At 36.7% G+C, this 23,735-nt stretch overlaps 1 protein-coding gene across 2 annotated transcripts in view; it reads right to left on the bottom strand.

The window, feature by feature from the left end:
- trpm3 (transient receptor potential cation channel, subfamily M, member 3) overlaps positions 1–19,963 on the bottom strand; it is a 194,219-nt gene extending 174,256 nt beyond the window's left edge. The window contains exon 1 of one of the 2 annotated variants that reach the window (XM_056457789.1): positions 19,679–19,963. In XM_056457789.1, coding sequence (XP_056313764.1) covers positions 19,679–19,813 — 135 coding nt within the window. In that variant the 5' untranslated portion in view covers positions 19,814–19,963. The remainder of the gene's footprint in view (positions 1–19,678) is intronic. The other variant, XM_056457790.1, reaches the window with a different exon arrangement.
- Positions 19,964–23,735: the final 3,772 nt, after the last annotated feature.

Raw genomic sequence — 23,735 nt, 5'->3', positions numbered from 1 at the left:
TATGCGGCTTCACACTTTAATTATCACACATCTAACTTCACTGGAAAACATAATAGAGGCAGCTACAATCTTACATATCTTACATAAACACTTGTGACTCACTAGCAGCATAAATCAAGTGCTAAGCCAATCTGATAACTTCAAGCGAGAACACTTAAGATTGCTCTGCCAGCTTATTCCCCAGCTGGATGCTAAATGACTCAGTGCTGAAGTAGGGAATACCTAAAGGGTGCCAAATGACACAAAGCATTTTACAAAAACCGCAATAAATTTAACATTTTCAGTTTGTTTTTCTAGATTTATATCACATGGTTCTTAAAATATCTGTCTTAATCTTATTCATTCATTTACGAACAAACTTTTCCCAAGCTTTAATTATTTATTATTAATATATTGCTGTTTTCCCAGTACTGAGTTGCAGCTGGAAGGGCATCCGCTGTGTAAAACCTATGCTGGATAAGTTTGCGGTTCATTCCGCTGTGGCGCCCCTGATTAATAAAGATACTAAACTAAAAGAAAATAAATTAATGAATGAATATTGCTAAGTGTAACGAATTTGGCTGATCAGACACATTATTATTTTGCTTTATTCAACAAATAATACACCATCAGCCTCTCCTACCCAGAAAAGACTGGATGGTCAGTGTGTCATACGATTCCAAGGTATTTATAAAATGAAGGAATGCCTTCTCGGAAATGGACAGAAATATTGACAAGCTCCCTTACGTTCCTTGCTAAAGACTTATGCTTTAATTTAAACCGTTTTTCTCTCTCTCTCTCTCTCTCTCTCATAGCTAAACAAGATCATAGATGGTTCATGTTTGATGTCTCTGCAAAGCTAATTTGGTGTACTGAACGATTGTTATGACGTGTGCAACATTTTAAGAAACTTTAAACATTTCTGCATCAGCTTACACCCAGAATGCATATGCAAATCACCACGCTTTAGAACAAAAGACTATAAAATGTGCCTTGATGGAGGTAACTTCTCAATAGTCAATTCGCTTCAGGAGGGTGTTACAAGACCACCCTTATAAAAACTGGTGACTAAGGCCACCACCCAGACCAGATCAGCAAGAGAATTGACACAGACCCCAGGAGAGAGAGTTGTTCCGTTCCAGCTCAGGACAGCTTCTCTTTGGATCCGGTGAAGAGACTTGGACCCTGGCAAAAATGGGCTAACCACCCAGCTCCCATCTCCAATACCCTTCTTTCTTTTCTTTCCGTTGAGAGTCTAGTGACGTTTACAGGACAAAGAGCCGGCCACCAGCTAACCATGTGGGCACCCCTGCTCAACAGACTGAGTTCTTCCCATCACGAAAGGAACACCTCCAGATTACCACTGAACTGGTGTTAATTAAATGTAAACCTAAAGAAACCATAGAATAGTTAAACTGATTATTTTTGGTTCGCTTAGTTTGGTCTTACAAAATCTGAGGTTTTTCCATAATTACACTCTAAAGTTTAATTTTGTGTAAAGAAAGGTGCCTGTGCATATTTACGAATCTAATGTCTTAAACTTCAATCTAGTTAACCTTCTTAAATATAAATGTTTTCTTATTTTTGATGGCAATAGCCGTAGTTGATGTAAACTGTCCTTTGAATTTAAAGAGTCGATTCTTTTGAAGCCCATTTAAATGAATCTTCAATTCACTTTGAGCTAATTCGCTACACTAGTGTACACACTTAATGAATGAAAGTGACACTCCAAGTGACACACTGCAGTACCAGCTAAATATATTAATGAAACACTAAAACTTACAGTATATACATCTAAAGTATTTTCTTTTTAAATTCACTCATGTAAATAAATAAAAATTGGTATCAAAAATGGTACCTTTAAAATCTGTCTGTTGTGAAACTGAGAGAAACTAAGCCATTATTTGCCGCAAGAATCATTTGTTGTCTCATAAATGCCTGTATATGAATAAAGAGCAAGTCAAGGTCTGTGGTTTGTTGCTATGAGACTCAGTGTTGGTTTAATTGTTTAATGGTGTTGATTGTTTTACTCAGTGAATTTCAACCAAGCAAAACCCATTAACTGGCATCAATATTGCTGGCATGGATATAGTTCATACCCTTATATTATATAACGGCTATATTTGTTTCCCCCCCCCCAAAAAAAAAACATTAAAAAAAAGCAGAACGTCTCTCTTTGTTTCATTCAGACTCTGGGGATACAGTAAACATTCAGTGTTTTAGTTGACAGAACAAGCTTTGGGTATTTTAAAAAATTCATCATTTTAAATTTAGCTAAAAGTGTCCCAGTGTTTTCAACTGAAATGCTTTAAAGACACCCACAAATATGTCACAGTAAAACCTCGTTCACTATGGATGTGATTTGCTTCATTCTTGTGCATGCTAAATTGCATTTGCACACTTGGACGCATTTGATGCCCCAAAAGGGAGACCGAAAGGCAGATTCATTATTGGATGTGATAGGATAAATGTGCCGATATGACACGTTTTGACCTTTTCTGGAAATTCTGTGATAGTACAGTCTGTTTTTTGACATTGATTTGTGCCGCATTGTCTCTTTTATTGGGACATCTGACTGATCCTGCTGTTGTGTACTAGTATGCGTCAACACTATGAAGCTGGTGGGGTTTTTTTTTTTGGTGGGCTGAGTAAGACTTCATTGTAGACTACATTTATTTGCTAAATTAATCAAAGGCACATAAGTGTCAGGGTCATTATGGTTTATTATATTTAATTGTTTGGTTTACTATATTTGACAGCAAGTCTGCCCAATCAAAGTAGCTGGAAATAGATCTTGTACATACTCTACATTTATATCATCATTGCTGTACTTTATTTTGCATGTGCTGAACCGCAGTAAACAGACGTTTGCATGAATTATTCATGCAGTGGAGAATTTCTGGAACCACAGTCCTGGCTCACCACATACATATCATTATTACCTACAGTATATTATAAATATTCAACTGCCATTGCTGTTGTACAGATTGTTGTACAGCTAAACATTAATCTATGAGCAATGATCAAACAATGGTTGTAAAACTGTTATAAAACCTAATGAGTTGCCTTATGGCTTACTGCCCACTGCCCACATACTGTACAATAGGTAGCATTCAAATCAAACCTCAGAGAGAAAATAGTATAAGAATCTGATTTAGACTAAAGAGTATTAAAAGTGACAAAGAAAGTAACCAAAGTGGAAGCGCAATTAAACTACCCACTATTTGGAACAGCCTTAACATCATAATGCCGTAAAATGCTTGTGGAGGCAGTTCGCTAGGTTTTGGAATGGCACTATTGTCTCATTAAGGCTCAGAAAGTACTCTTTATAATTATCATGGATGAAATTAGAGAGCCGGCACAGAATAGAGATCCACCCACTTGGAAGTGTCTGCTGGTAAGAGTGCCTTCATCGAAGCCAACTCAAACAGTGACATGAAAAACAAGAGAAGTGTCTGAGTGACACCGCATCGCTTTTCTTACACTGTGTCTATTGCACGTGTCAAAAAATGGGCACTGGGCGGCTCAGTGCTGAAATGGCATGACTCAAAGGTGTCCACATGAAGGATGTCAAAAAGCACCCGAGGGAGCCTTGACCGTGTTCCTGAAAGACAGCACTATTTACAGGCCTGTATGGTGCCGTGAGCGATTGCTGCAGATCATGTGACCCCCGGCTGGGCGGCGATCAGGGATCAGTGGTTTCAGGGTTAAGAGCCATCCAGCAACTAGAGAGACTGACGCTTCACTGAATCACTAGGACATGTGACTCTGGGAGAGTCTGGAAAAGCTGATAAGACACGGTCCCAGTGAAAGCCCCGGTACATCCGACACATCCTCTTTCCTTCTGCCCGCTTTGGCTCTGGTTCAAGCCATCAACACAAACTCTTTTCATTCATTCCATCTCCACCTCTGCCTTCACAAATCCTTTGTTTTTATCTCTCTCCTTTGTCTGATAAAGTCAAGCCCTGTGGCATGACATGATGCTAAGAGTATCAGTGTTTGCGTGTGTGCGTCATGTTGGATGGTAACACACTATATGCAATCTGGATTTTATCATGACAACAAAAGAACTGCTTTTCACTGAGGAAGTGGCTTTAAAAGTTCACCTTTGAACCTTTTCTATCTTTAAAGGCAGCGCATTAGCAACTTAGAGGTGTATATTTGTACCTTTATGAGTGGATAGCGTGTAATTTAATTTTAGGTGTATCTTGAAGCAGTGGTTCACAGCCTCAAACTGGGTCACAGGTCTGTCCTAATAGGGCACAATTCTTCCTTATTGGTTCTAGAAAACCACTTTCCAGCAGAGTTCAATTCTAACACACCTGGGTGCTTATTACTCAGGGCTCAAAAACACTGAGCAGTTCATTTAAGGTTTAATTATAGGTGGAACCAATGGTGAATTCAAGTCACACTGGAAAGTCTGTATCGATCAGTTGAACACACACACATATAACCATACAGTCATAATTATGACTGCAGAAACTTAATTATAATTACAATAGAATACAATAGAACAATAATTTATAGCTCCTTCATAAATTGAAATAAAACAAAATAAGCTAAAAATCTACAAAACATTTTTTTTAAAAATCGACATTTCAGTTATCAAAGTGATCAAACACTTTTGTTATTATGGCATCTTAACAAATTAAGAACTTCCCATGAGCACTTAAACAAACTAAATCTCTTGAAGAAAGTGGCTCTCTAGTCCAATCTCACTGTAAAATTGAAAAATTTTAGCTGTAAAATATGTTATTCTGGTTTTCAAATGTGTAAGAACATGTGTAATTTGTAATCTTACTTGATCTATGATGGGCATCTGCTCTACAGTAGAGATTAGAGATACTAAATTTACAATATGGAACTTCTCCCAAAATACATGAATGTGAGTTGCTGCTTAGTAGTGCTGGGTGGTTAATCGAAAAGCATTCATACTTTCCCTCCTAATCTGTAACTGCCTCTCTGGCTATACCACTAACTGTACTCTCTCTCTCTCTCTCTCAAAAAAAAAAAAAAAAATTCTAATGCTTTGCTTCTTAGACTTTACACACCTGAAACTTGTCTATAACACTTGTTCACTGCTCCTCTTATAGTTGTGTAATTTGCTTCCTTGTCCTCATTTGTAAGTCGCTTTGGATAAAAGCGTCTGCTAAATGACTAAATGTAAATGTAAATGTAAAGGACTTATGATTGATCGAATTTTTACAGGTTAATTATTTCAATTACTTTCCCTACCGTGTGTGGAGTGACCCCATTCTGTTAAGGCTTATTTATACTTCTACCTTGAACGCACGGGTGTGGTCCGACACAACCTTCACGCAGTCGCATACCTGCACGCCTGTCAAAAAATATAACTACGCGTCGAAAGTTTGCAATACATTGATGCTGGTTGGAAGCTGAGCCAGAGATGCCTTGAGAATGCATATTTTCCATTACAATAAAAATATTATTTACTTTACAATATTTGTTTACAGAAGAATTTTTGCAAGAAATGCTCTGTTTAAAACATTTACAGGATATGCAACAGTTATTTTATCTAGAAGACATACTGCTTATTTTCTACTTTTAAAATGAAAACATTGAAAATTATTTGTTTCCAAAAGTGCAAGTTATTTATTTTCATTAAGAAAAAAGAAAAATTTCATATAAGAAAAAAGTGACTGTTAGTTGCATGCAATGTGTGATTTAATTTTAGTTCTTCAACACTGATGTTCAATAAATAATCATAGATCTAGTGTGTGTTTCCTTTAATTATTTTAAAATCAAGTAATGCACCCCTCATTCAGAAATCTCCGACTTGTAATTTGTGAGCATATTTACTGTACAAACCCTGTCAGTCAATCATCACATAATTAATCGTAATCAAGTTTAAATGTTCAATTAATCAAGATTTTGTTTTTAGGCCATATCGCTCAGACCTACTGTTAAGTAAACATTAGTTACATATGTGGAATTGATATGGTATTATTTTAAAAATCAATTTAATTAATCAATTTTTCCCCCACCCCTACTTATTTTTGGCATGCCTCAAGCCTATTACATATACACCTCATTACTAGGATCTGTCATTCAGACACATGGCTTTACCCATCGCTGCTATACTTTTGACACCCAACTCTACCTCTCATTCCAACTTCTTTTTTTTTATTTCAGGCTACCCAACAATTCACGACTTTTTTAGCACATAGCATCACCGATAAAACTTTAACTGATTTCTTTTCCTTCAATACCAGGATGTGTTTCAAAAGCTATCTACCTAATGCTGTATGTGCATGCACAGTAGCAGCATGTGGAACATTCAGTCGTTAGCGGTAGGGAAGGATTAACAGAAAATATTCACTGCCAGAGATTCAGGGTTCACTACTGTGACCACACACCAACTGACCACCAGCACCAAAATCCAGCAGAGCAAACACAAAAACTGCCTCTGACTGTCTAAGTTAAATATAAACTCAGGGGTAAAGGACTCAGGCAAGGGCTTCAAAAACCTGACCAAGAGACTGGTGCAGAGAAAGGGCAAACCAGCTTGGGTACAAACTTACCCTCCCATACAAGACTGTCTAAATATATTTAAAATTCATAAAGCTATGGATATCATAGATACTGTAAGATAAACTTGGACATATAAATAGTGTGTTTACACTGAAAATTCTTAGAAGAATAAGTGCACTTTAAATAGCCTGATGATGCACTTAATCAACCGATAAAATTAAGTGTGGATTGCTGGACACTTCACACACCAAACGGCCGCTGCTTTGCTCATGTAACGGAAGGGGCGTTTTTTTTTTTTCGGGCACTGATGTTGGATCACTGTACTTCATTATTTAGGGTTGTGAAAGCAAAATTCTCCCAAGCTGCCAGATGTTGAATGTGGTTATACTCATGGCAGGTATTATTTGGTAGTTTGGTCATTAATTTTGCTAATTTGACGACCATCAAATATTATCAGGGAAACTGTTTGAATTTCCTCTTAGTAAAAAAATGTCAGTGTTCCATTTGGGACGACACTACATACATATACTATGCTGTTGAGTGTGTAAGTGCGTAAGTACATGGTGTATTGTGCCATTTGGGAGGCAGCTTCTGTTTGAAAACGTGATTTATGTTCCCAATAAACAAACATTTGAAATGACATGAGTGTGACTAAACAATGACAGAATTTTCATTTTGTGTGTACTATCACATTATCCATGGCCAAAGGTATTTCATAAAATGTTTTTAACCTGCTACTCATTCACGAAATTTATCTGTGTCTGAAAATGATCTTTTTTGTAAACGATTGCAGTTGTGTTTCTCTCTTATCGCCAAGTAGCATCTAATTCTCATTATGCTTCAGCCTCACAACCGATGGACATTAAGCTTCACAAATTATTTGTTTACCTGACACAAACAAGAATGATTTACAGAAATCTGAACAAATTGTATATGACATCTATGATAAATTCATATAAAATGCTAAGTTGTTACGTCTGCAAACTTTATCACACAGATGATTTTCCCATTTACTGCACACCAAATTATTGAAGCCCTCAGGGTCATTAACCAATGTCAGCGTGTCTTCGCTCTCCGAGGGGAAGAGATGGCATCTCTGTGCTCAAATTTAGATGCAATTCCTACTGAGCACGCTCATGACTGTCACAGCATTCGCTGAACACATTCCCTTCTTTGCACATGTGCTACATTAATGGAATGCCAGAACGTCTCCCAAACGAGCCCTTCTTTCTGTGATATGCCAGATAAGTGCAATAGCTCCTGTGATAGGCACAGATTTCCGGTTATGTATGTCTAATGAATAATACATGCAAATTTTGCAGGCCCACGGCAAGCTTGTTTGATGTATTACACGATAAGCGGCTGATATGAATGTGGCAATGAATGATGAGGAGGTAGGATGACGAGGGAGAGCATCTGAAACGTGTCCAACACAACCATTTCATATTTTTATTGATCAGATTCATGCACACATTTTCACAAAGGTTGACATCTCAATCTTGATGCCTGAACGCTTGCCCTCGCTTGAAGGATCCATTATTGAAGTTGTTGCCGCCTGACATTAAAAAAATTGTCTGTTCTTTATAGTTTTGCTTTATACTCTGAAGATAATGACTACAGATAAATTAAAGTTGAAATTGTAATTGCTATGCCATTAGCAGTGTTGGGTAAGTTACTTGAAAAAGTAATGGATTACAAATTACTAATTACTACTGGACAATTGTAATCTGATTACATTATTAATTACTTAATGTAAAAAGTAATCAGATTACTAATTACTTTGAAGTTACTTTTAAAACATATAAAATATACCTATAAAAATGCAAAATAAACTGCAGCTCTTTCAATAATTTAATATTCATTTAAAAACATTATAATGGGTTAATCACAGCCGCTTGACATATTTAAAATACTTAAAGAGTTTAAAAAAAGGCTTAAAGAGTTCCCCCAAAACTTTAAATTCTCGCATGATTCACTTGTTCCAAACCTGTTTGCCTTTTTTATTTACACAAATGAAGACATTTAGAAGAAAACTGGATACCTGTAATTTATTAACATGCATTGTATGAAAAAGCTCTGCAGTGTTTGGGTGTTTTGTGTATGTCTGTAGTAATTAGTCTACCGAAATTTGTATATTCCAAATTATGAAGCTGATCGGTCAGTTCTTGTCACATGACACACGGTTTTCAACTTAGTGCGCCTGAGAAATGCGCACATGCCAAATATGTGCTCCCAATTTGCACGCATGCAATATGGGCTCTTGATATGAGCGCAAAAGACGTGATATGTGAACAGCGTCATAAGCAGCTACTCTTCTCTTCACATTCAGAAGGTACCTTCACTCCCAATCCTGCACAAAAATTCAATTTAGCCTGTTTAGGCTGAGTTGAGCCACTGTGTTTTGGGGTGCCGGTGTCCTCCTTGGTGACGAGTATTGTCAAGTTAAAAGCAGTCAAAAGTTCTTTAGAGACTGGACATAGACTGCATTTCACAGCAATATTTTTGTTTTTACGCTCAATGAAATCAAAGTGATGTCTGTATTTCTACTTGAAGAAGCAGCCACTCTGGACAGCAACGACTTCAGCTCGCATTCTCCAGCAATTTAAAAGTGCATGCTTATTAACTGATGTTGCAGCAGAAAACGTCATTTAAAATAAGCATTTTTTTCTACCAAAAAAAAACTATTTGTAATGCAAGTAATGTAATTACATTGACTTTAGTAACTGTAATCAAATTATACAAATTTAAAATGCAATTCATTACATTATTGCGATCCTCAAAAATGTAATTAGAATACAATAACACATTACTGTGGAACGCGTTACACCCAACTCTGGCCATTAGTGTCAAGAAACCGAAAAGCAAAACTAGTGCTTTTAAACAGATTTTTCAAACATTGCCATAGGTCATGAAAGAGAAAGTGTCGTCCCAAACTCACAGTGTCAGTAATGTTACTGTCTTGGGCAGGACTGAATGCTCGTCATTATTTAAAGGATTTTATGTTGAATACAATATGTTAACTTAACTTGCTCCCTATGAGCTCACTTTCTATTACTTTATGAATTATAATGAAGAAACCAACTGAGAAACAAGAACAGGCTGTCATGTATACGCCAACCAAAACTCTTTATACCAACACCCCATTACAGTTAATCTGGGAAATGCCTTCATTGTCAGCTTTTTTTGTTGCTCGTGTCATTTTTTCGCGTAGGATTATAATGGTTCAATGCCACTAGCTCTGCACTGAGTGGGAAGATTCTGCTTTCAGGTTTCAAGATAATACTGTATTCTATTTCAAATTAATGTCCACAAATAGAGAGGTAGTGGTATGGACACACATCTAGCCTACACACAAAAAACACAATACCTACACTCACATATACAGTACATAGCCAGGGGCTATATATATGCACAAACAGACACAGTCAGCTCATTTTCAAAGATTGTTTTAGTGATGAATTTACATTACAAAAGGCGCCACAAGCCAGGATTCCATCCATATATTACTATGAGGGAAACTGCATATAAAATAGGTTTGGATATACACTAACATATCGATTAAATGACAGACCAATGAATTGGAAAGATAAAAATATATAGACAGAAGCGGATGTATTATAGTCACACAATAGCGACTTATAGAAAATACTTTAGACAGACAGACAGAAAGAGAAACAGGCAGGGAGGCAGAAACAAGCTTGTATGCTGTCACCATGAACAATCAAGTCGTGCCTTGTGCTCACCTTTACAGTAGAGTTCAGATGGGAACTTCTGTTTCGTGAGGTGAAAAGGAGGTGTTTTAGCAGACAGGGTGAAGCCCCATGTGTTTTCTATTCCTGAAACTGTAAAAGCTATTCTAGGCTCGACCGGGTTACACGCAGGCAAGTCATTCGCGCCGCAGACAATTGAGATAACTTGCTGTCCGGCTTCATAAGCAGATGAAATGAATGAATAAATCAAGGACGTGGAAGGATAGGGACGATTGTGTAGGAATGTGAGGGAGTGATTGAGTGAAGAGGAGGTGTGGTGAGCCGGGACAGCTGTGGCGGAGGGCTGGATCTGGGACTCAAGGGTGAAGAGACTGAAATAGCTCACTTTAAAGAATGAGAAAGAAACTGGAGCACAGGTCCAATATCCATTAAATCTGAAACGTGGGGACTGTGTGTGTGCGTGTACTCAATATAACGATATAAGAAAGAGAGAGGTTCCTGAAAATAGCCCTTGGTTCCACTCTCATTTTCTGTGTTCACATATTCAATTTATTCTGGCCACACAAATCGTACAGTGTAAATGGACACACACACCTCACACCTATCAAACACGCTGACAGGGCATGCATGAGGAGGATATACTTGATCGGATCAGGCGCCTAGAGACTATCTGCAAGAGCAAAGACAAGAGCAGTGGGGAAAAAAAGATTAAAAGTGGTTTCCGTCCCTGAGAATCTCACCGCATACGTCTTTGACACGGCTATGCGGCACATTTTACCGCACATTTTAAAGATGAGGGAAGCTTATTACTTCTGGCCAACTTCAAAGGGCCGGTCCCGTTCAGAGCCCATTCAAGATTTGCCTACTGTAGGAGGCTGATTCCAAATCCTCCATTTAGAAAGAGGGAGGGAAGACTGTCCCGTTTCGCCTAATCACTGAAACTGTGAATGTTTTCCAGGAAAACTGCAGCAAACCAGGAGGAGCTGCTTAGTGATGCAATGTTTTTTTCCATTTAATATTCTATCTAGTAATAAAAGCACATGGTACTCATCAGGCCCAGATTTATTTAAGGCAATTAAGCCAATTTACATTAAAGAGCACCTATTCCACCATATTGTCAAGATTTAAGATAAGTCTTTTGTGTCTCCAGAATGTGTCTGTAAAGTTTCAGCTTAAAACACCCATCAGATTTTTTATTAGACCTTTCAGAATGCTGGAATTTTTTGCTTTAAATACTTGTTGCCTGTGCCTTTAATGGTAGTTTTCCTCGCCTACTGTTCCCACGTGCCTGTCAGAGTGTGCCTCAATCTCTGGCTGTGTCAAACAGCACAGTGACAGACATGAAGGCAGAAGATCTCACGTAACGTGAGAAATACTACTGTAAGAACTTTCCCAATGATTATTTGATGTATTTGTTGTGGAGTTAATTCAGTCCTTTCTGCAACGATGAGACACACACAATTTCGTTACAAAGTTCACGCGCACACACACTGTTATAATATAGTATTAAACTATATAAAACTCATTCTTGTTCACGTGTGATGATGATTGATGATCACAGCAAGCTCAACAAGCAAGCTAAGTGGTGGGCGGGGAAACCGCACTCTTACGTCACGTTGTGGTGGGCCTCAAAATAGGAGGGATTTGTATCCTTTTTTAACAACAGGAAAAAAAAAAAAAATTATTATCTTTATATCACCCCATTATGACATAGTATCATCGGACACACTATACCTACACACAGTTCTGTCCAAACAGTCAATTGTTTTTCTCTCTTATGCTTTCTGGATGATACTGTACTATTGTTGTGTCTGACTGTCGGTGTATTGGCATTTGTTCCTTTTTCTGTTTGTTTGTTCTGTTTGTGTTATTGTTTATTTTATATATATATATATATATATATATATATATATAGAGAGAGAGAGAGAGAGAGAGAGAGAGAGAGAGAGAGAGAGAGAGAGAGAGAGAGAGAGAGAGAGAGAGAGAGAGAGAGAGAGATAGAAAGAAAGATGATTTTCATCGCAGGTGCCTTTTAAGGCAATATTTGGCATATACTCTCTGATGCTGATTTTCAGGGAATTTCAGGGCATGTTTTCACTTTGTAAGGAACATGTTTGTAATTATCTTGTAAATTATTACCAATAGCAACTGTAAAAATGGTTATTGAAGTGAATTTTTTACTTTTTCTATCTTGGTGCCGTTTTAGACAAAAGCCAACATAGCTACCAGTATTTTTCCAGTTGGTTCTAAATACCTTTGAGAACAGCTAAAAAATATTATTACTATTTAACCAAACAGAATCAAACAGTTACAGCACTAAAATGATTAAACATGTAGAACAGCTTCTGTTATCTTTGTGATGAAATCTGCTGAAATCTTATGAATAGAATATTCCATATTTCTCCTTTAAATTATGATAAATGGATAGTCTAAAAGTATATTTAATTTAGTTTATTTCTTAAAAAAACTATATATCAGTGTTTTTTGATCAATTAAAGTCACTCACTGAAAAAAGTGTTGCATGCAAAACTGTTTCAAAATATTTATTTGTGTTGAATTTAAACAAACAAATTAAATTGAGCAATGTTCAACTTAATTTGTTTGTTTAAATTCAGCCCAAGTAAATTGTTTACAGCCACTTAACGTAAAAAAATTGAGTAAATCCAAGGAATCATCTTTGAATAATTTTTTTCAGTGCATTCATTAGTTGCTTTCATTACATGACAACATTTTATGGTCAACAGAAGCAAGCAACACATACAAGTTTGGAATGCCATGAGGGTGAGTAAATGATAGTGTTAGTTCTCATTTCTGGGTCAACAGTCACTTCAAGATTTGCTTTAGCGCTCAAAAAACTAAAGATGGATTGACTACAGAGAAATTGTTCACGCTTTTAACAGACATTTTCTGAACCACAAAGTCCGACAGAAGTCTTTTCTTTCAAGCAGTTGGTGCTCTTTTTCTGCTCGGATTTGCACATTCGACAGATTTGACTCATGAAAGCTGTGTAAAATTTATTTTGTTCAGACATCAAGATGTTTTTTCGTGAACCTTTTTAAAAGCCGTGCATCATTTATCAAAGCAAGGTCAGGCCTATGTTTTCGAAGGTCTCCGTGATCAAAGAAAAGCTTCAGAAAGTCACTCCTCAAGTGTCTCTATGGGAAGATTTACCAGCCTGTCTTTTATTTTAATTGATTGAATGAGTAGAAACCTGTCAATGATGAGCTGACCACCTTCTCGTAATTTCAAATAAATATCATTATGCAACCAAAGCCGTAGTAGTAGTCCCACCTGAGCTCATTAAGGTGGACCTGTGAATTATTAATAACACATCATAAGACAGTACACCGCCAAATAAACCCTCAGTACACTAACAGCAGAGGCCAGAGTGGAAGCTCAGTAAGTCTAATATCTGGGTCAGACTTACCCAAGATTACTGCTGCAAACTCTGCATAAGCCCAGAAGCATAATTATTACAGTTCATTTCCAGACACCGTTTTTGCTGTTATTACAATCACAAAAGAAAAAGATGCCCACTTTTCCACTTAAAAAAGCTGACAACAGTCAGAAACGTACATTATTTCTGTCACACACAACATACCCACACACGCAAAATACTAATCAATAGATAAACAGCAAAGAAAATTCAAGTAGTGAAAGAAAACAGCACACTTTCAATTTAGAAGTTGAAATCCACCAATACAATCAAAATCAAGACATTTCTTAGATTAGTCTTTTAATAAAATTCACATGAACCACATTTCTGCAAAATGATATAAGCAAGCGTGCAAGTGACCTTTGTGAAATTGATGCATTTTGCCTTTGTATTTGTCTTGTTAGGGAACTAATGCATTATTACTTTGTTTTATATACAATAATATAATAATTTAATTGAGTTATAGATCTTCAAATTCAGGTTGATATCACTGAATAAATATGTTTGTGTGAATTAATCCTGTTGAGTAATTTCTTTTAGTATATCAAAGTAAAAATCACCTTAGAACACAATGAAAGTAGAAACAAGAGACATGACAGTGAGTCAAAGAGAGAGGACGAGAGAAAGATGAGATTGTCAGAGTGTGTCAAAGTGATAATATTCAATATACAGTATGTAGTCTCAACACCTGCCACCAAGCCTAAAGATATTTGCTCTGATGTGTGTCTTAGCTTTTTAAAGCTCTATGAGGACAGCAGGGAGGCTGTATTTGTCTTTAGACGTGGCTCATCATAAATCAGATTAAATACTTTTCTTAATGCTGATAATAACTCCTGTAATCTTTAATATTAAAGCAAAGGGTAATACATAATTGAAAATAAACTGGCAATAAATAATTGAAGGTGACTGAAATATTCAGTGCTGTGCAGTCTGAATATCCTATCTGACATAATGAGTTTACTCAGGCTAGTGGATATGAGAAATATGTAAGATATATATGAAACTTCAGTCATGGATCACTTAAAAAAAAAAAAAAGTGGTGCAAATTAAAACAAAAAGTAAAAAAGAGAATAAAATCCACATATAAAGTCTTTCACGGCGATAGCCATTTGACCTTCACGATATGTGTTTTTTTTTTTTGTACGATATATTGCACCAAAATATATTGCGATAAACCATATTATTGTCATTTTAAGACCATTTTATGCCACTCAATATAATATCATCACAATGCAAGTACTCTCTTCTAAAGAACACATCATATTTCATACTTAAGAATATTTAATTTAATTTAATTAACATTTAATTTAACATTTTATCAATTTATTAATTAGGCATTTGATTCAGAATGTGAAAACGCATATTCTAAATAAAAAATAATAATAAATTTTAATAAAAAAGTGCAAGATAAAAAAGTAACAGAGGCTTCAATATTTGCAGTCAGATCTATTTTCAGTTGTCAGACACTACATGAAAATGTACTGTAGTAATTTATAGTAAATACTATAGTGTTTATTTTAACCATACCGAGACGGACACCTCCAATAGAGATAGAGATGTTGCACAATCAGCTAAAATGTTACTAGAATGTGTTTATTGTCTTTATGGAGGATATATATTGCATCACCAAAAATAATTGAGGTCATGATCATGTGTTGAGCAAAAAGTTGATATATTGATTATTGTGACAGGCCTAATAGCCATGAGGTAACATTAGATATGCATCAAACATATCACATATATGAAGTAATATATGTGCATGTTTACACACAGGATTCATTATGTCTGTTGCTTTCACTCCAGCATTCAACATGCCCACATATTATTCATCTTAATTACCACATAATTGACAGATGTCTTTAAACAATGTACTGAGCTGATGAGAACCGTCTAATCCAATTGCACACATCCCAATGCTAAATGAATCGTGAAATTTGTTACCAAACTTTACATAAACACTTATGTAAATACTGTATGCAACAGTTGTTGGATTAGAGAGCAGACTTAAAGTTAAACATGCACGCACAAAACATAACTTCATTTCATGCTATACAGCTCATTAATCACTGTCTTTTTCACCTGACAAAAACACACCAGATGGAAATGCTCTTTTGAGGAAGAAGTCTTACATCACTACATTAATTTACAAATATAGGGCCATATCACACACCTGCCTATAATACAGTGAAGCTTTCAGTTTTTCCACTTACAAAGTCCGCCATGTAAATAGCAAATGCGCCATGGTGCCACGTTAAGAGAAAAAGCACAACCCTGTTAGACCATGCACCGCAAAGCATATTTTTCCATCCTTAAAACAGCAAAAGTGGATTAGAACACGCCCTTAATGCTTTCGCGCCCTGCACTTTAGACTTTGCGCCTAGATCATTAAAATAGAGCCCACAGACTCATCATCGGTAAACAACATTAATGTCTAGTTAATGGGCAATGTCAACAAAAAATAAATAAAAAATAAGAAAGAAAAGTGTTGTACATTAAACTCACTTGCAAAAACATATTTCAAATGTTTCTAGCATAAAGGTATGTATCAGCCTAATGCACTTGTAAAAAAAAATAGAAATTTTACTCTGATATTTATCTTTCTATGGTACAAAATGATAAGAATCATCGCCATATTACACTTTAAACCAATCACAGCTGTCGGGCTGCAAAACAGACAAAAATACCACAATGTTAACGATTTTTGTAAATTGCACAGTACTTTACTCTAAAATGAACTGTATTTTACTGTAGGACAGTTATGCAGTATGTTACTGTATTTTAAAGTTACAATTTGTGTATTCCACAGTAAAGATACACAATACTGTAAATAGAAATGGCCCTTACATGTAAATACAGTATTTTGCTGTAACTGATTTACAGTAAGTTACTGGCAAACTGTAGATTCTACAGTTAACAGTCATATATGTAAGTTTTTCCTTAATAGACCTTAATTATAAAAGTAAAAAATTATCTATTTGATTTGTTTTCATGTTAACATAGAACACTCACATTTGGCTGCTGGTTACCGAGCATGAAGTCATTTAACATTTAAACACCACGTAATATTACACCACACACATCTGGCATTTCTCACTGACTTGACACCACAGTTTTTTTAAATTATATTGCACATGCATGGGAGAACATCATTTCCGTTTAAATATAGGATGGAGGATGCAACTAAAAACCTATTCGAACCTAAAGGAAGGAAATATCTTCTATTAATGATTAAAATGTCATCTTCAGCTCACACAAAGCAACTATTCACTCAGAACACACTCAATATAGTTGTATGCAGTATTTTTATGATAATATCGTAAGAAACTGCAGCAAGGCAGAGTTTAGTGTCACTCTAAACTATATATGTGCAGAAAGTAGAAGAGTCCTCCCATTGTGTTGTATGGAAAAATAACAACAAACCGATTTGGATCAACAACAACAACAAAAAATGAGGGAGTAGTGTATTTCCACATATCCATTCCTACAGAAACTTGTGAATGCAAACCACATGAAATTGGTGCAACCTGCCACAGCGTCTGATTCATTACCTGTGTTCCCTGATAACCCACGAAGGCATCAGCAAATTAGATTAGCTCCAGTGAGATGACAGACAGAGCCACATCAGTCACAAACCTTCATTTGCTCTGAGGTGTTTTCATTACATCCAGAAGGACGGTGGTGTTGCTATTGAACTATCTTTTTCTCTATCTCTCTCACACATACACACACACACACACATATGTACTCACAAACATAGGATTACATGCACAAATAGTGAAACACCCACCCACCTCCTCTGTGCTCTATTGAAAACCTATGTACACCTCGGCAGAGCTGGACAAATATACAGCTGTTTACTCATCCCTGAGATAATCTCATATGTAGGACAGGAGTCTTTTCAACTGCTGTAATCCTCAACTCCTCTGGTCAGTCACCTACACAGATCACCTGCGGCTTAAAACACACCTGCGCTCTATCCCCTGCGCAATCAAAAACATTCTCCTGTAGGTCAAAAACAAGTCAACAATAGGTCAAATATGCTGCATTGGTAAACAGTGATCAATCTAAATTCCCACCCACAACTGTTATGTAACTCGGCAATAGATAATGTTTTATGCAAAACACAAACGCATCTCACACACTTTTACGATTCAGATGCACAAGCGAAGAGACATTTACTGAAAAGCACTTGCAGCTATGAAATGCAACTATTCATTCATTTTCCTTTGGCTTAATCCCTTTATTAACCTGGGGTCACCACAGAGGAATGAACTGCCAACTAATCTAGCATATGTTTTATGCAGCGTATGCCCTTCCATGCTGCAACCCAGTACTGGGAAACATCCATACACACTCATTCACACACATACAGTATGGCCAACACAGTTTATTCAATTCACCGATAGCGCGTTTCCTTGGACTGTAGGGAAAACCGGAGCACCCGGAGGAAACCCACGCGAACACGGGGAGAACATGCAGACCGTGAGGTGATTGTGCACCACGTGTCATTGAAATGCAATTGAAACACTGCCAATGATAACTGAATTGAAAATGTGCAACAATAATATCACGATTGTCCAGACTAGGTCCAAGATGTGTCCAAGATGGATTAGACAAAATCCACATATGCAGTTGATTTACAACCATGGAGCTTACAACAGGTCTGCCATTAAAGGTTGATCAGTTACTGCTAAAAATCTATTTTTTTATGGAGAAAAGATTTTTTATTTCCAGAATCTGACTATTATGCTATATAACACACATTAGACAAGCTATTATGTTTGTTTTGTACATAAATAACTGTAATAAATTCTGAACTTTATAAAGCTTCGCAGAAGTTTACTTTTATCTACTTATACAGTGTGACATCATAACAAAATTACGCTGAAATAAAAATAGAAACACCCTAGCAGATTAATTAATATAACAAATCTATAATAAAATCCCAATTTTGTTACACCACACATTAGAAAAGTAAGAGTTACAAAATGTCACTGAAAGAACTGCAGCACCTTTGAAAGACTATCTTTATAAAGGAAGTATATAATATGTAAAAATAAAGAAAGAAATAAAAGAGCCTAAGTGTTTCATTTTTAGATGCCAATGACTTCCTACAAATTTCTTTGTCTGGAAATCTAAATATAATCCAGTCCTTCACAGCCAGCTCACGACATTCTGTAACAGTTTTCTGTAATACTACACCTCCAGTGTGGAAACACAGAAGCAAGAACAGAATGATCCACTGATAGCACTGTGAGTCATGACCTGAGGAGGATTTCACTCCTGAGAGCGCTAAATGTATGTCTGTGTAATCTATTCTGCATTATTATTACTGTAGTACTTGCTAATATGAGCAAACATGTATGATCACTGACAACAGTACAAGAAAAGTATTACACGATACTGAAATCCACTACTATACTACCAGCAGAGATCTCTCTGGAGCTTTACTTCTCAGAAAGCAACTATCAATGTGGTCCCAAGCGTATGGTAAAGCTTTATTACTAATGATTAGCTATCACTTCTGTGCAAAATATCACAGCAAAGGTAATAATCGTTATCTCTCTGACAACTGATAAGTTTTTGATTTGTGCGTATTGCTGGTAATGTAGGGCATGTGCAAGTAGTAAATGATTTGAGTGAAAGCAATAAAGCATGCCTCTGGAGAGGCTGACAGCACTTATTGCAAACCACATGATGCGATTTTTAATTTAGCTGCTAGACCGCAACACTTCAGACTCTCACAATATACTTCCACATGAGTAGAGTACCTGTCCTTAAAAAAAAAAGACTGAGAAGTTAGCTGGTTCACTGCACTGCAAGAAAAAGCTCTATGAAGCTCTGAATTTTTTAGAGAATCAATCCCGTAAGTCATAGCACTCGTTCTATGAGGGACAATGCATCAGAAAAACTCAAATCTGCTTAAAAAGAGACTCTTCTTACATCTACTCTTTTGATCATCATTTTAACAAACATCTCAAGCCTAAAAGACTCTTTGCTAAGCTTTAAAAAGAGACCTCTTTGTCTCTTTCCTCCCCCCATCTTCCCATCCCACGGGTACCTTAAGCAGGCGCACAGACGGGAGGAAGGCTGCATGGCACAGTTTCCGTATGGTCCAGTTGAGTGGCCGAGGAGCATCCAGCTGGTTCGTCGCTCCCGGCCGGACGTTCCCGCCATCCGGAAAAGGGCCCCACATTGGGGCGGCGATGCACGAGGGGTCTCTGTCCGAAATCCACTTAACTCATGAAGCATGACCCTCCACAGCCCCTGCCGCAAAGCCGCACAACCTGTTTCTCCACAGACTCGGAGCCCTTCACCTGCACCCCCTCCCTGCCCTCCCTCCCCTCCCCACAGATCCACAGGATCGGGAAAGCACCTTCAGACCAAACAGGGTGTCCGGGTCCACTTCCACAACCCACGCAGACCCAACAGTGCCAGAGATGACAGGGAGCATGCGGTCTGAATGAGTGGAGAGGAGCAGAGAGAAGAGGAGCGAAGCTGAGTGGAGGAGAGTGGGAACAGTAGCTGTGATGTAGAGCAGCAGAGCGGCACTGTCTTGAAGAACCGGAGAGAGAGAGAGAGGGAGAGCGAGAGAGGGAGAGAGAGAGAGGAAAGAAAAGAGATGGATAGAAGAAAGCAACATGAATGATTGTGTGCACTGACAAAGACAAGGGAAAACAAAAGAGACAGGAGATCATGCTGTAGAATGAGAGGTTGAGAGTTGCCGCAAAAGCAAAAGCGCTGGAACTGATGAGGAATAACAGAAGGCACATGGAAAAAAAGACAGATTTGGTTCTTTCATTTTAACACAACGTCTTTCTCTTGTTTTAGGTCTTTCGGGTCACAGATGAAAACTGAGAGGAAAGATTTCCCTGATTCCTTTCCAGTGTCTTCTATGACCTGTTCTCCTCTATTCCCTCTCTTTTCTCTTCCTCCGAAGCCCCCTCCTCCTCCTCCTCCTCCCCCTCCTCCTCCTCCTCCATCCCTGCACACTCTATCCTCTCCAAACATATGACGCATTGACCACCGAAAAGGATAATAGAACAGCGAGAGAGGGCAACAACAAAAATGTCTCTTCGGTGCACTGGATTGAACTGCTTCCATCTATTGGATGGGTTTAATAATAGATTTTCTGTAATACGGGCTGCCATTCTCTTTGAAAACGTGTTAGAGGGGGAAAATTCCCCAAGGGAGAAGTGTTTAAACAAATAAATGGTGCAGTAGAAATAGAGAGAGAGCACAGTAGAAGAGTTGGCCATTGTGCATTGCAGTCACTAGGTCGGCTTCCCCTAGGAGCAGATCGTAATAATGGATCTCAGCAGTCAATCCCCACTCTCCACAGGCATCACCTGGCCATGCAGATGTGGGCGATGTCACACAGACCTGGACGGAATACTAAGTACCTCTCCGAGTGGGAAGCTCCTCCTTTTCCTGCTTCCCCTTGGATGCGGGGCTCTCCTGTCACTCTAGGCATCTCAAGATGGTGAGAAGATTATGCAACTCTTCAAGGCAAGGTGTGTATCCATAGCAACCTCCGTTTACCGGTGCCAGCAGGAGATTGGGTTTAATGTGCAGGTATGTGGAAAGAGGATTGTCCTCCAAACTGATCTGACACCACGAGAGAGGCTCCCACAGATGCGGGATTTACACAGACTGGAGACAGCAGGAGGACAATGTACACATGCTTATCATATATTATGTGACAGCAAAAACCATGTGTCATATGTAGGGTCAGTTCTACTATGTGGTACATTTTCTTGTGTCCAACCTACAGGTCAACACATAAAAAAGCAAAAAAAACAATAAAATAATTCATAATGTGATAAGTAAACAACAGGGTGATTTCATGATTTCACTATTTTAAAATGATTCTTGCATGAGGTATATAGAGTTGAAGTCAGAATTATTAGCCCCCCGTTGAATTTGATTTTCTTTTTCAAATATTTCACAAATGATGTTTAACAGAGTAAGGATTTTTTCTTTAAGTATTTCCTATAATATCTTTTGTCCTTTGTTTTATTTTGGCTAGAATAAAAGCAGTTTGTATTAAAAAAAAAGATTTTAAGGTCAATATTATTAGCCCTCTTATTTTTTTTCCGATAGTCTACAGAACACACTACTTTGTTAAGAAATGTTGAAAAAAATCTTCTCTCCGTTGGTGAGAATTGGGGGAAAAAATAAACAGGGGGGCTAATAATTCAGGGGGTTTAATAATTCTGACCTCAACTGTATATCTAACAGATTCTAAATATACATACAAAAATGAAGAATATTTAAGATATGCAATATAAACCTTCCCAATCAGTGTCTTCACATCCTGTTCTACTCTGTTGATTAAATGGAACTATGTGAATATTAAAGCTAGAATTAATAAAGTCATCCTATTCATATCAAGTTCTAATAAAATCATTTAAAAATATTTGAGTTAATTTTCTTATTTGCTTTCTATTTTTATTCTTCTTCTACTACTTTTTCTTATTCTTATTATTATTATTCTTATTATTATTATTACTGTAGTTGTTGGTTATGTACAGTGCTCAGCATATATAAGTACACGCCTCACAAATCTATCTTTTAAATTCATAATTTTAATAGGAAGCTAAACAATATTATATTTGTGCATATACATAAGATTAGTCAGTACTGAAGCCAAATCTGGAGCTTATCTAACAAAATAACTTAAAATAATGGTTCAAAAACTAGTACACCCAAATTTGAATGTTATAGAGAAATATTAAGTACAAATTTAAATTAAGTATAAATTTAAATAAAAAAAAAAAAAGGAAAAATTGTTGAAGTTTTGTAGGTTGTAATTTTTTTTCAATATTTAACTTGTATTTAATTCTATTAGCTTTCAATTTCTCAATATGTTTGGTGGCTAAAATATTATTTTAATAAATATATCTGTTTAATAAATCTGTATTGTTTAAATGCAACAAAGTATATTGCCTATATTCACTGAGAAATGGATACAAATATTCGTTTTCGATATAGGGGGTACTCAATTATGCTGAGCTCTGTATGCATTCATGTACACCACTTAAAGTATTTATGTCCACCTCTCTTTTAAATTATATTTTCGATAGGATCCTTTACAATAATATCTTTGTGCAAATAAAACAAAAACTAATGACTAAAAACTTTCTGCACAACAAGTTTGATCCTGTCCAAATAAAATACTGAGCTTATTCATAATACAGTCATATGAGCATTCATAATACAGCTAAGATTTAGGATCAAATGAGCTGTGAATTTAGATTCTGAAAAATAGCATACTCAATTATGCTGAGCACTGTATGTATGCATCCATGTACACCCCTCATGCTGTACATTAGATTAGTCAAGATTAGATTAGATCTAGTCAAGTAGATTAGTTCAAAAGCCAAAACTGGAACTATTCTAACACAAAATGAAGATTACAGTCCAAATATTTGTACATCAAAATTAATATGTTTGGGGGGAAATATCAAAAGAAACAAATAAATATAACAAATTTTAATTGCAATTTTGTAGTGCAATAACTCATTTGAGTTTAAATGTATTATCTTTCTATTCCTAAAGATGTAAGGTGATCATTATTTTAATACTTAATAATAATATTAATATGACTATTATTTTAATGAATATAACAGTTTTGTTTTACTGCTTCTATTGTCTATATTCACTGAGAAACAAGGTGTGCTCATATATGCTGAGCACTATGTAAAGTATGTATAAATGAATGAATAATAAAAATTAATAAGTAAATGAAAATAAATAAATTAGGGCTGGACGGTATTGGAAAAATCTGACATTGAGATATTTTGTTTTTCTGCGAAATATATTGTAATTTGCTGCACGGTGGTGCAGTGGGTAGCACGTTCGCCTGACAGCAAGAAGGTCACAGGTTCGATCCTCGGCTGGGTCAGTTAGCGTTTCTGTGTGGAGTTTGCATGTTCTCCCCGTGTTGGTGTGGGTTTCCTCCGGGTGCTTCGGTTTCCCCCACGAGTCCAAAAACATGCGGTATAGGTGAATTTGGTAAGCTAAATTGTCCATAGTGTATGAATGTTTTCCAGTGATAGGTTGCAGCTGGAAGGGCATCCGCTGCATAAAAACATATGCTGAATAAGTTGGCGGTT

The sequence above is a fragment of the Danio aesculapii genome, chromosome 5 (assembly GCF_903798145.1).
Source record: "Danio aesculapii chromosome 5, fDanAes4.1, whole genome shotgun sequence".
In the NCBI taxonomy this organism is placed as follows: Eukaryota; Metazoa; Chordata; class Actinopteri; order Cypriniformes; family Danionidae; genus Danio; species Danio aesculapii.
This window is presented reverse-complemented; position numbering and strand designations above follow the sequence as displayed.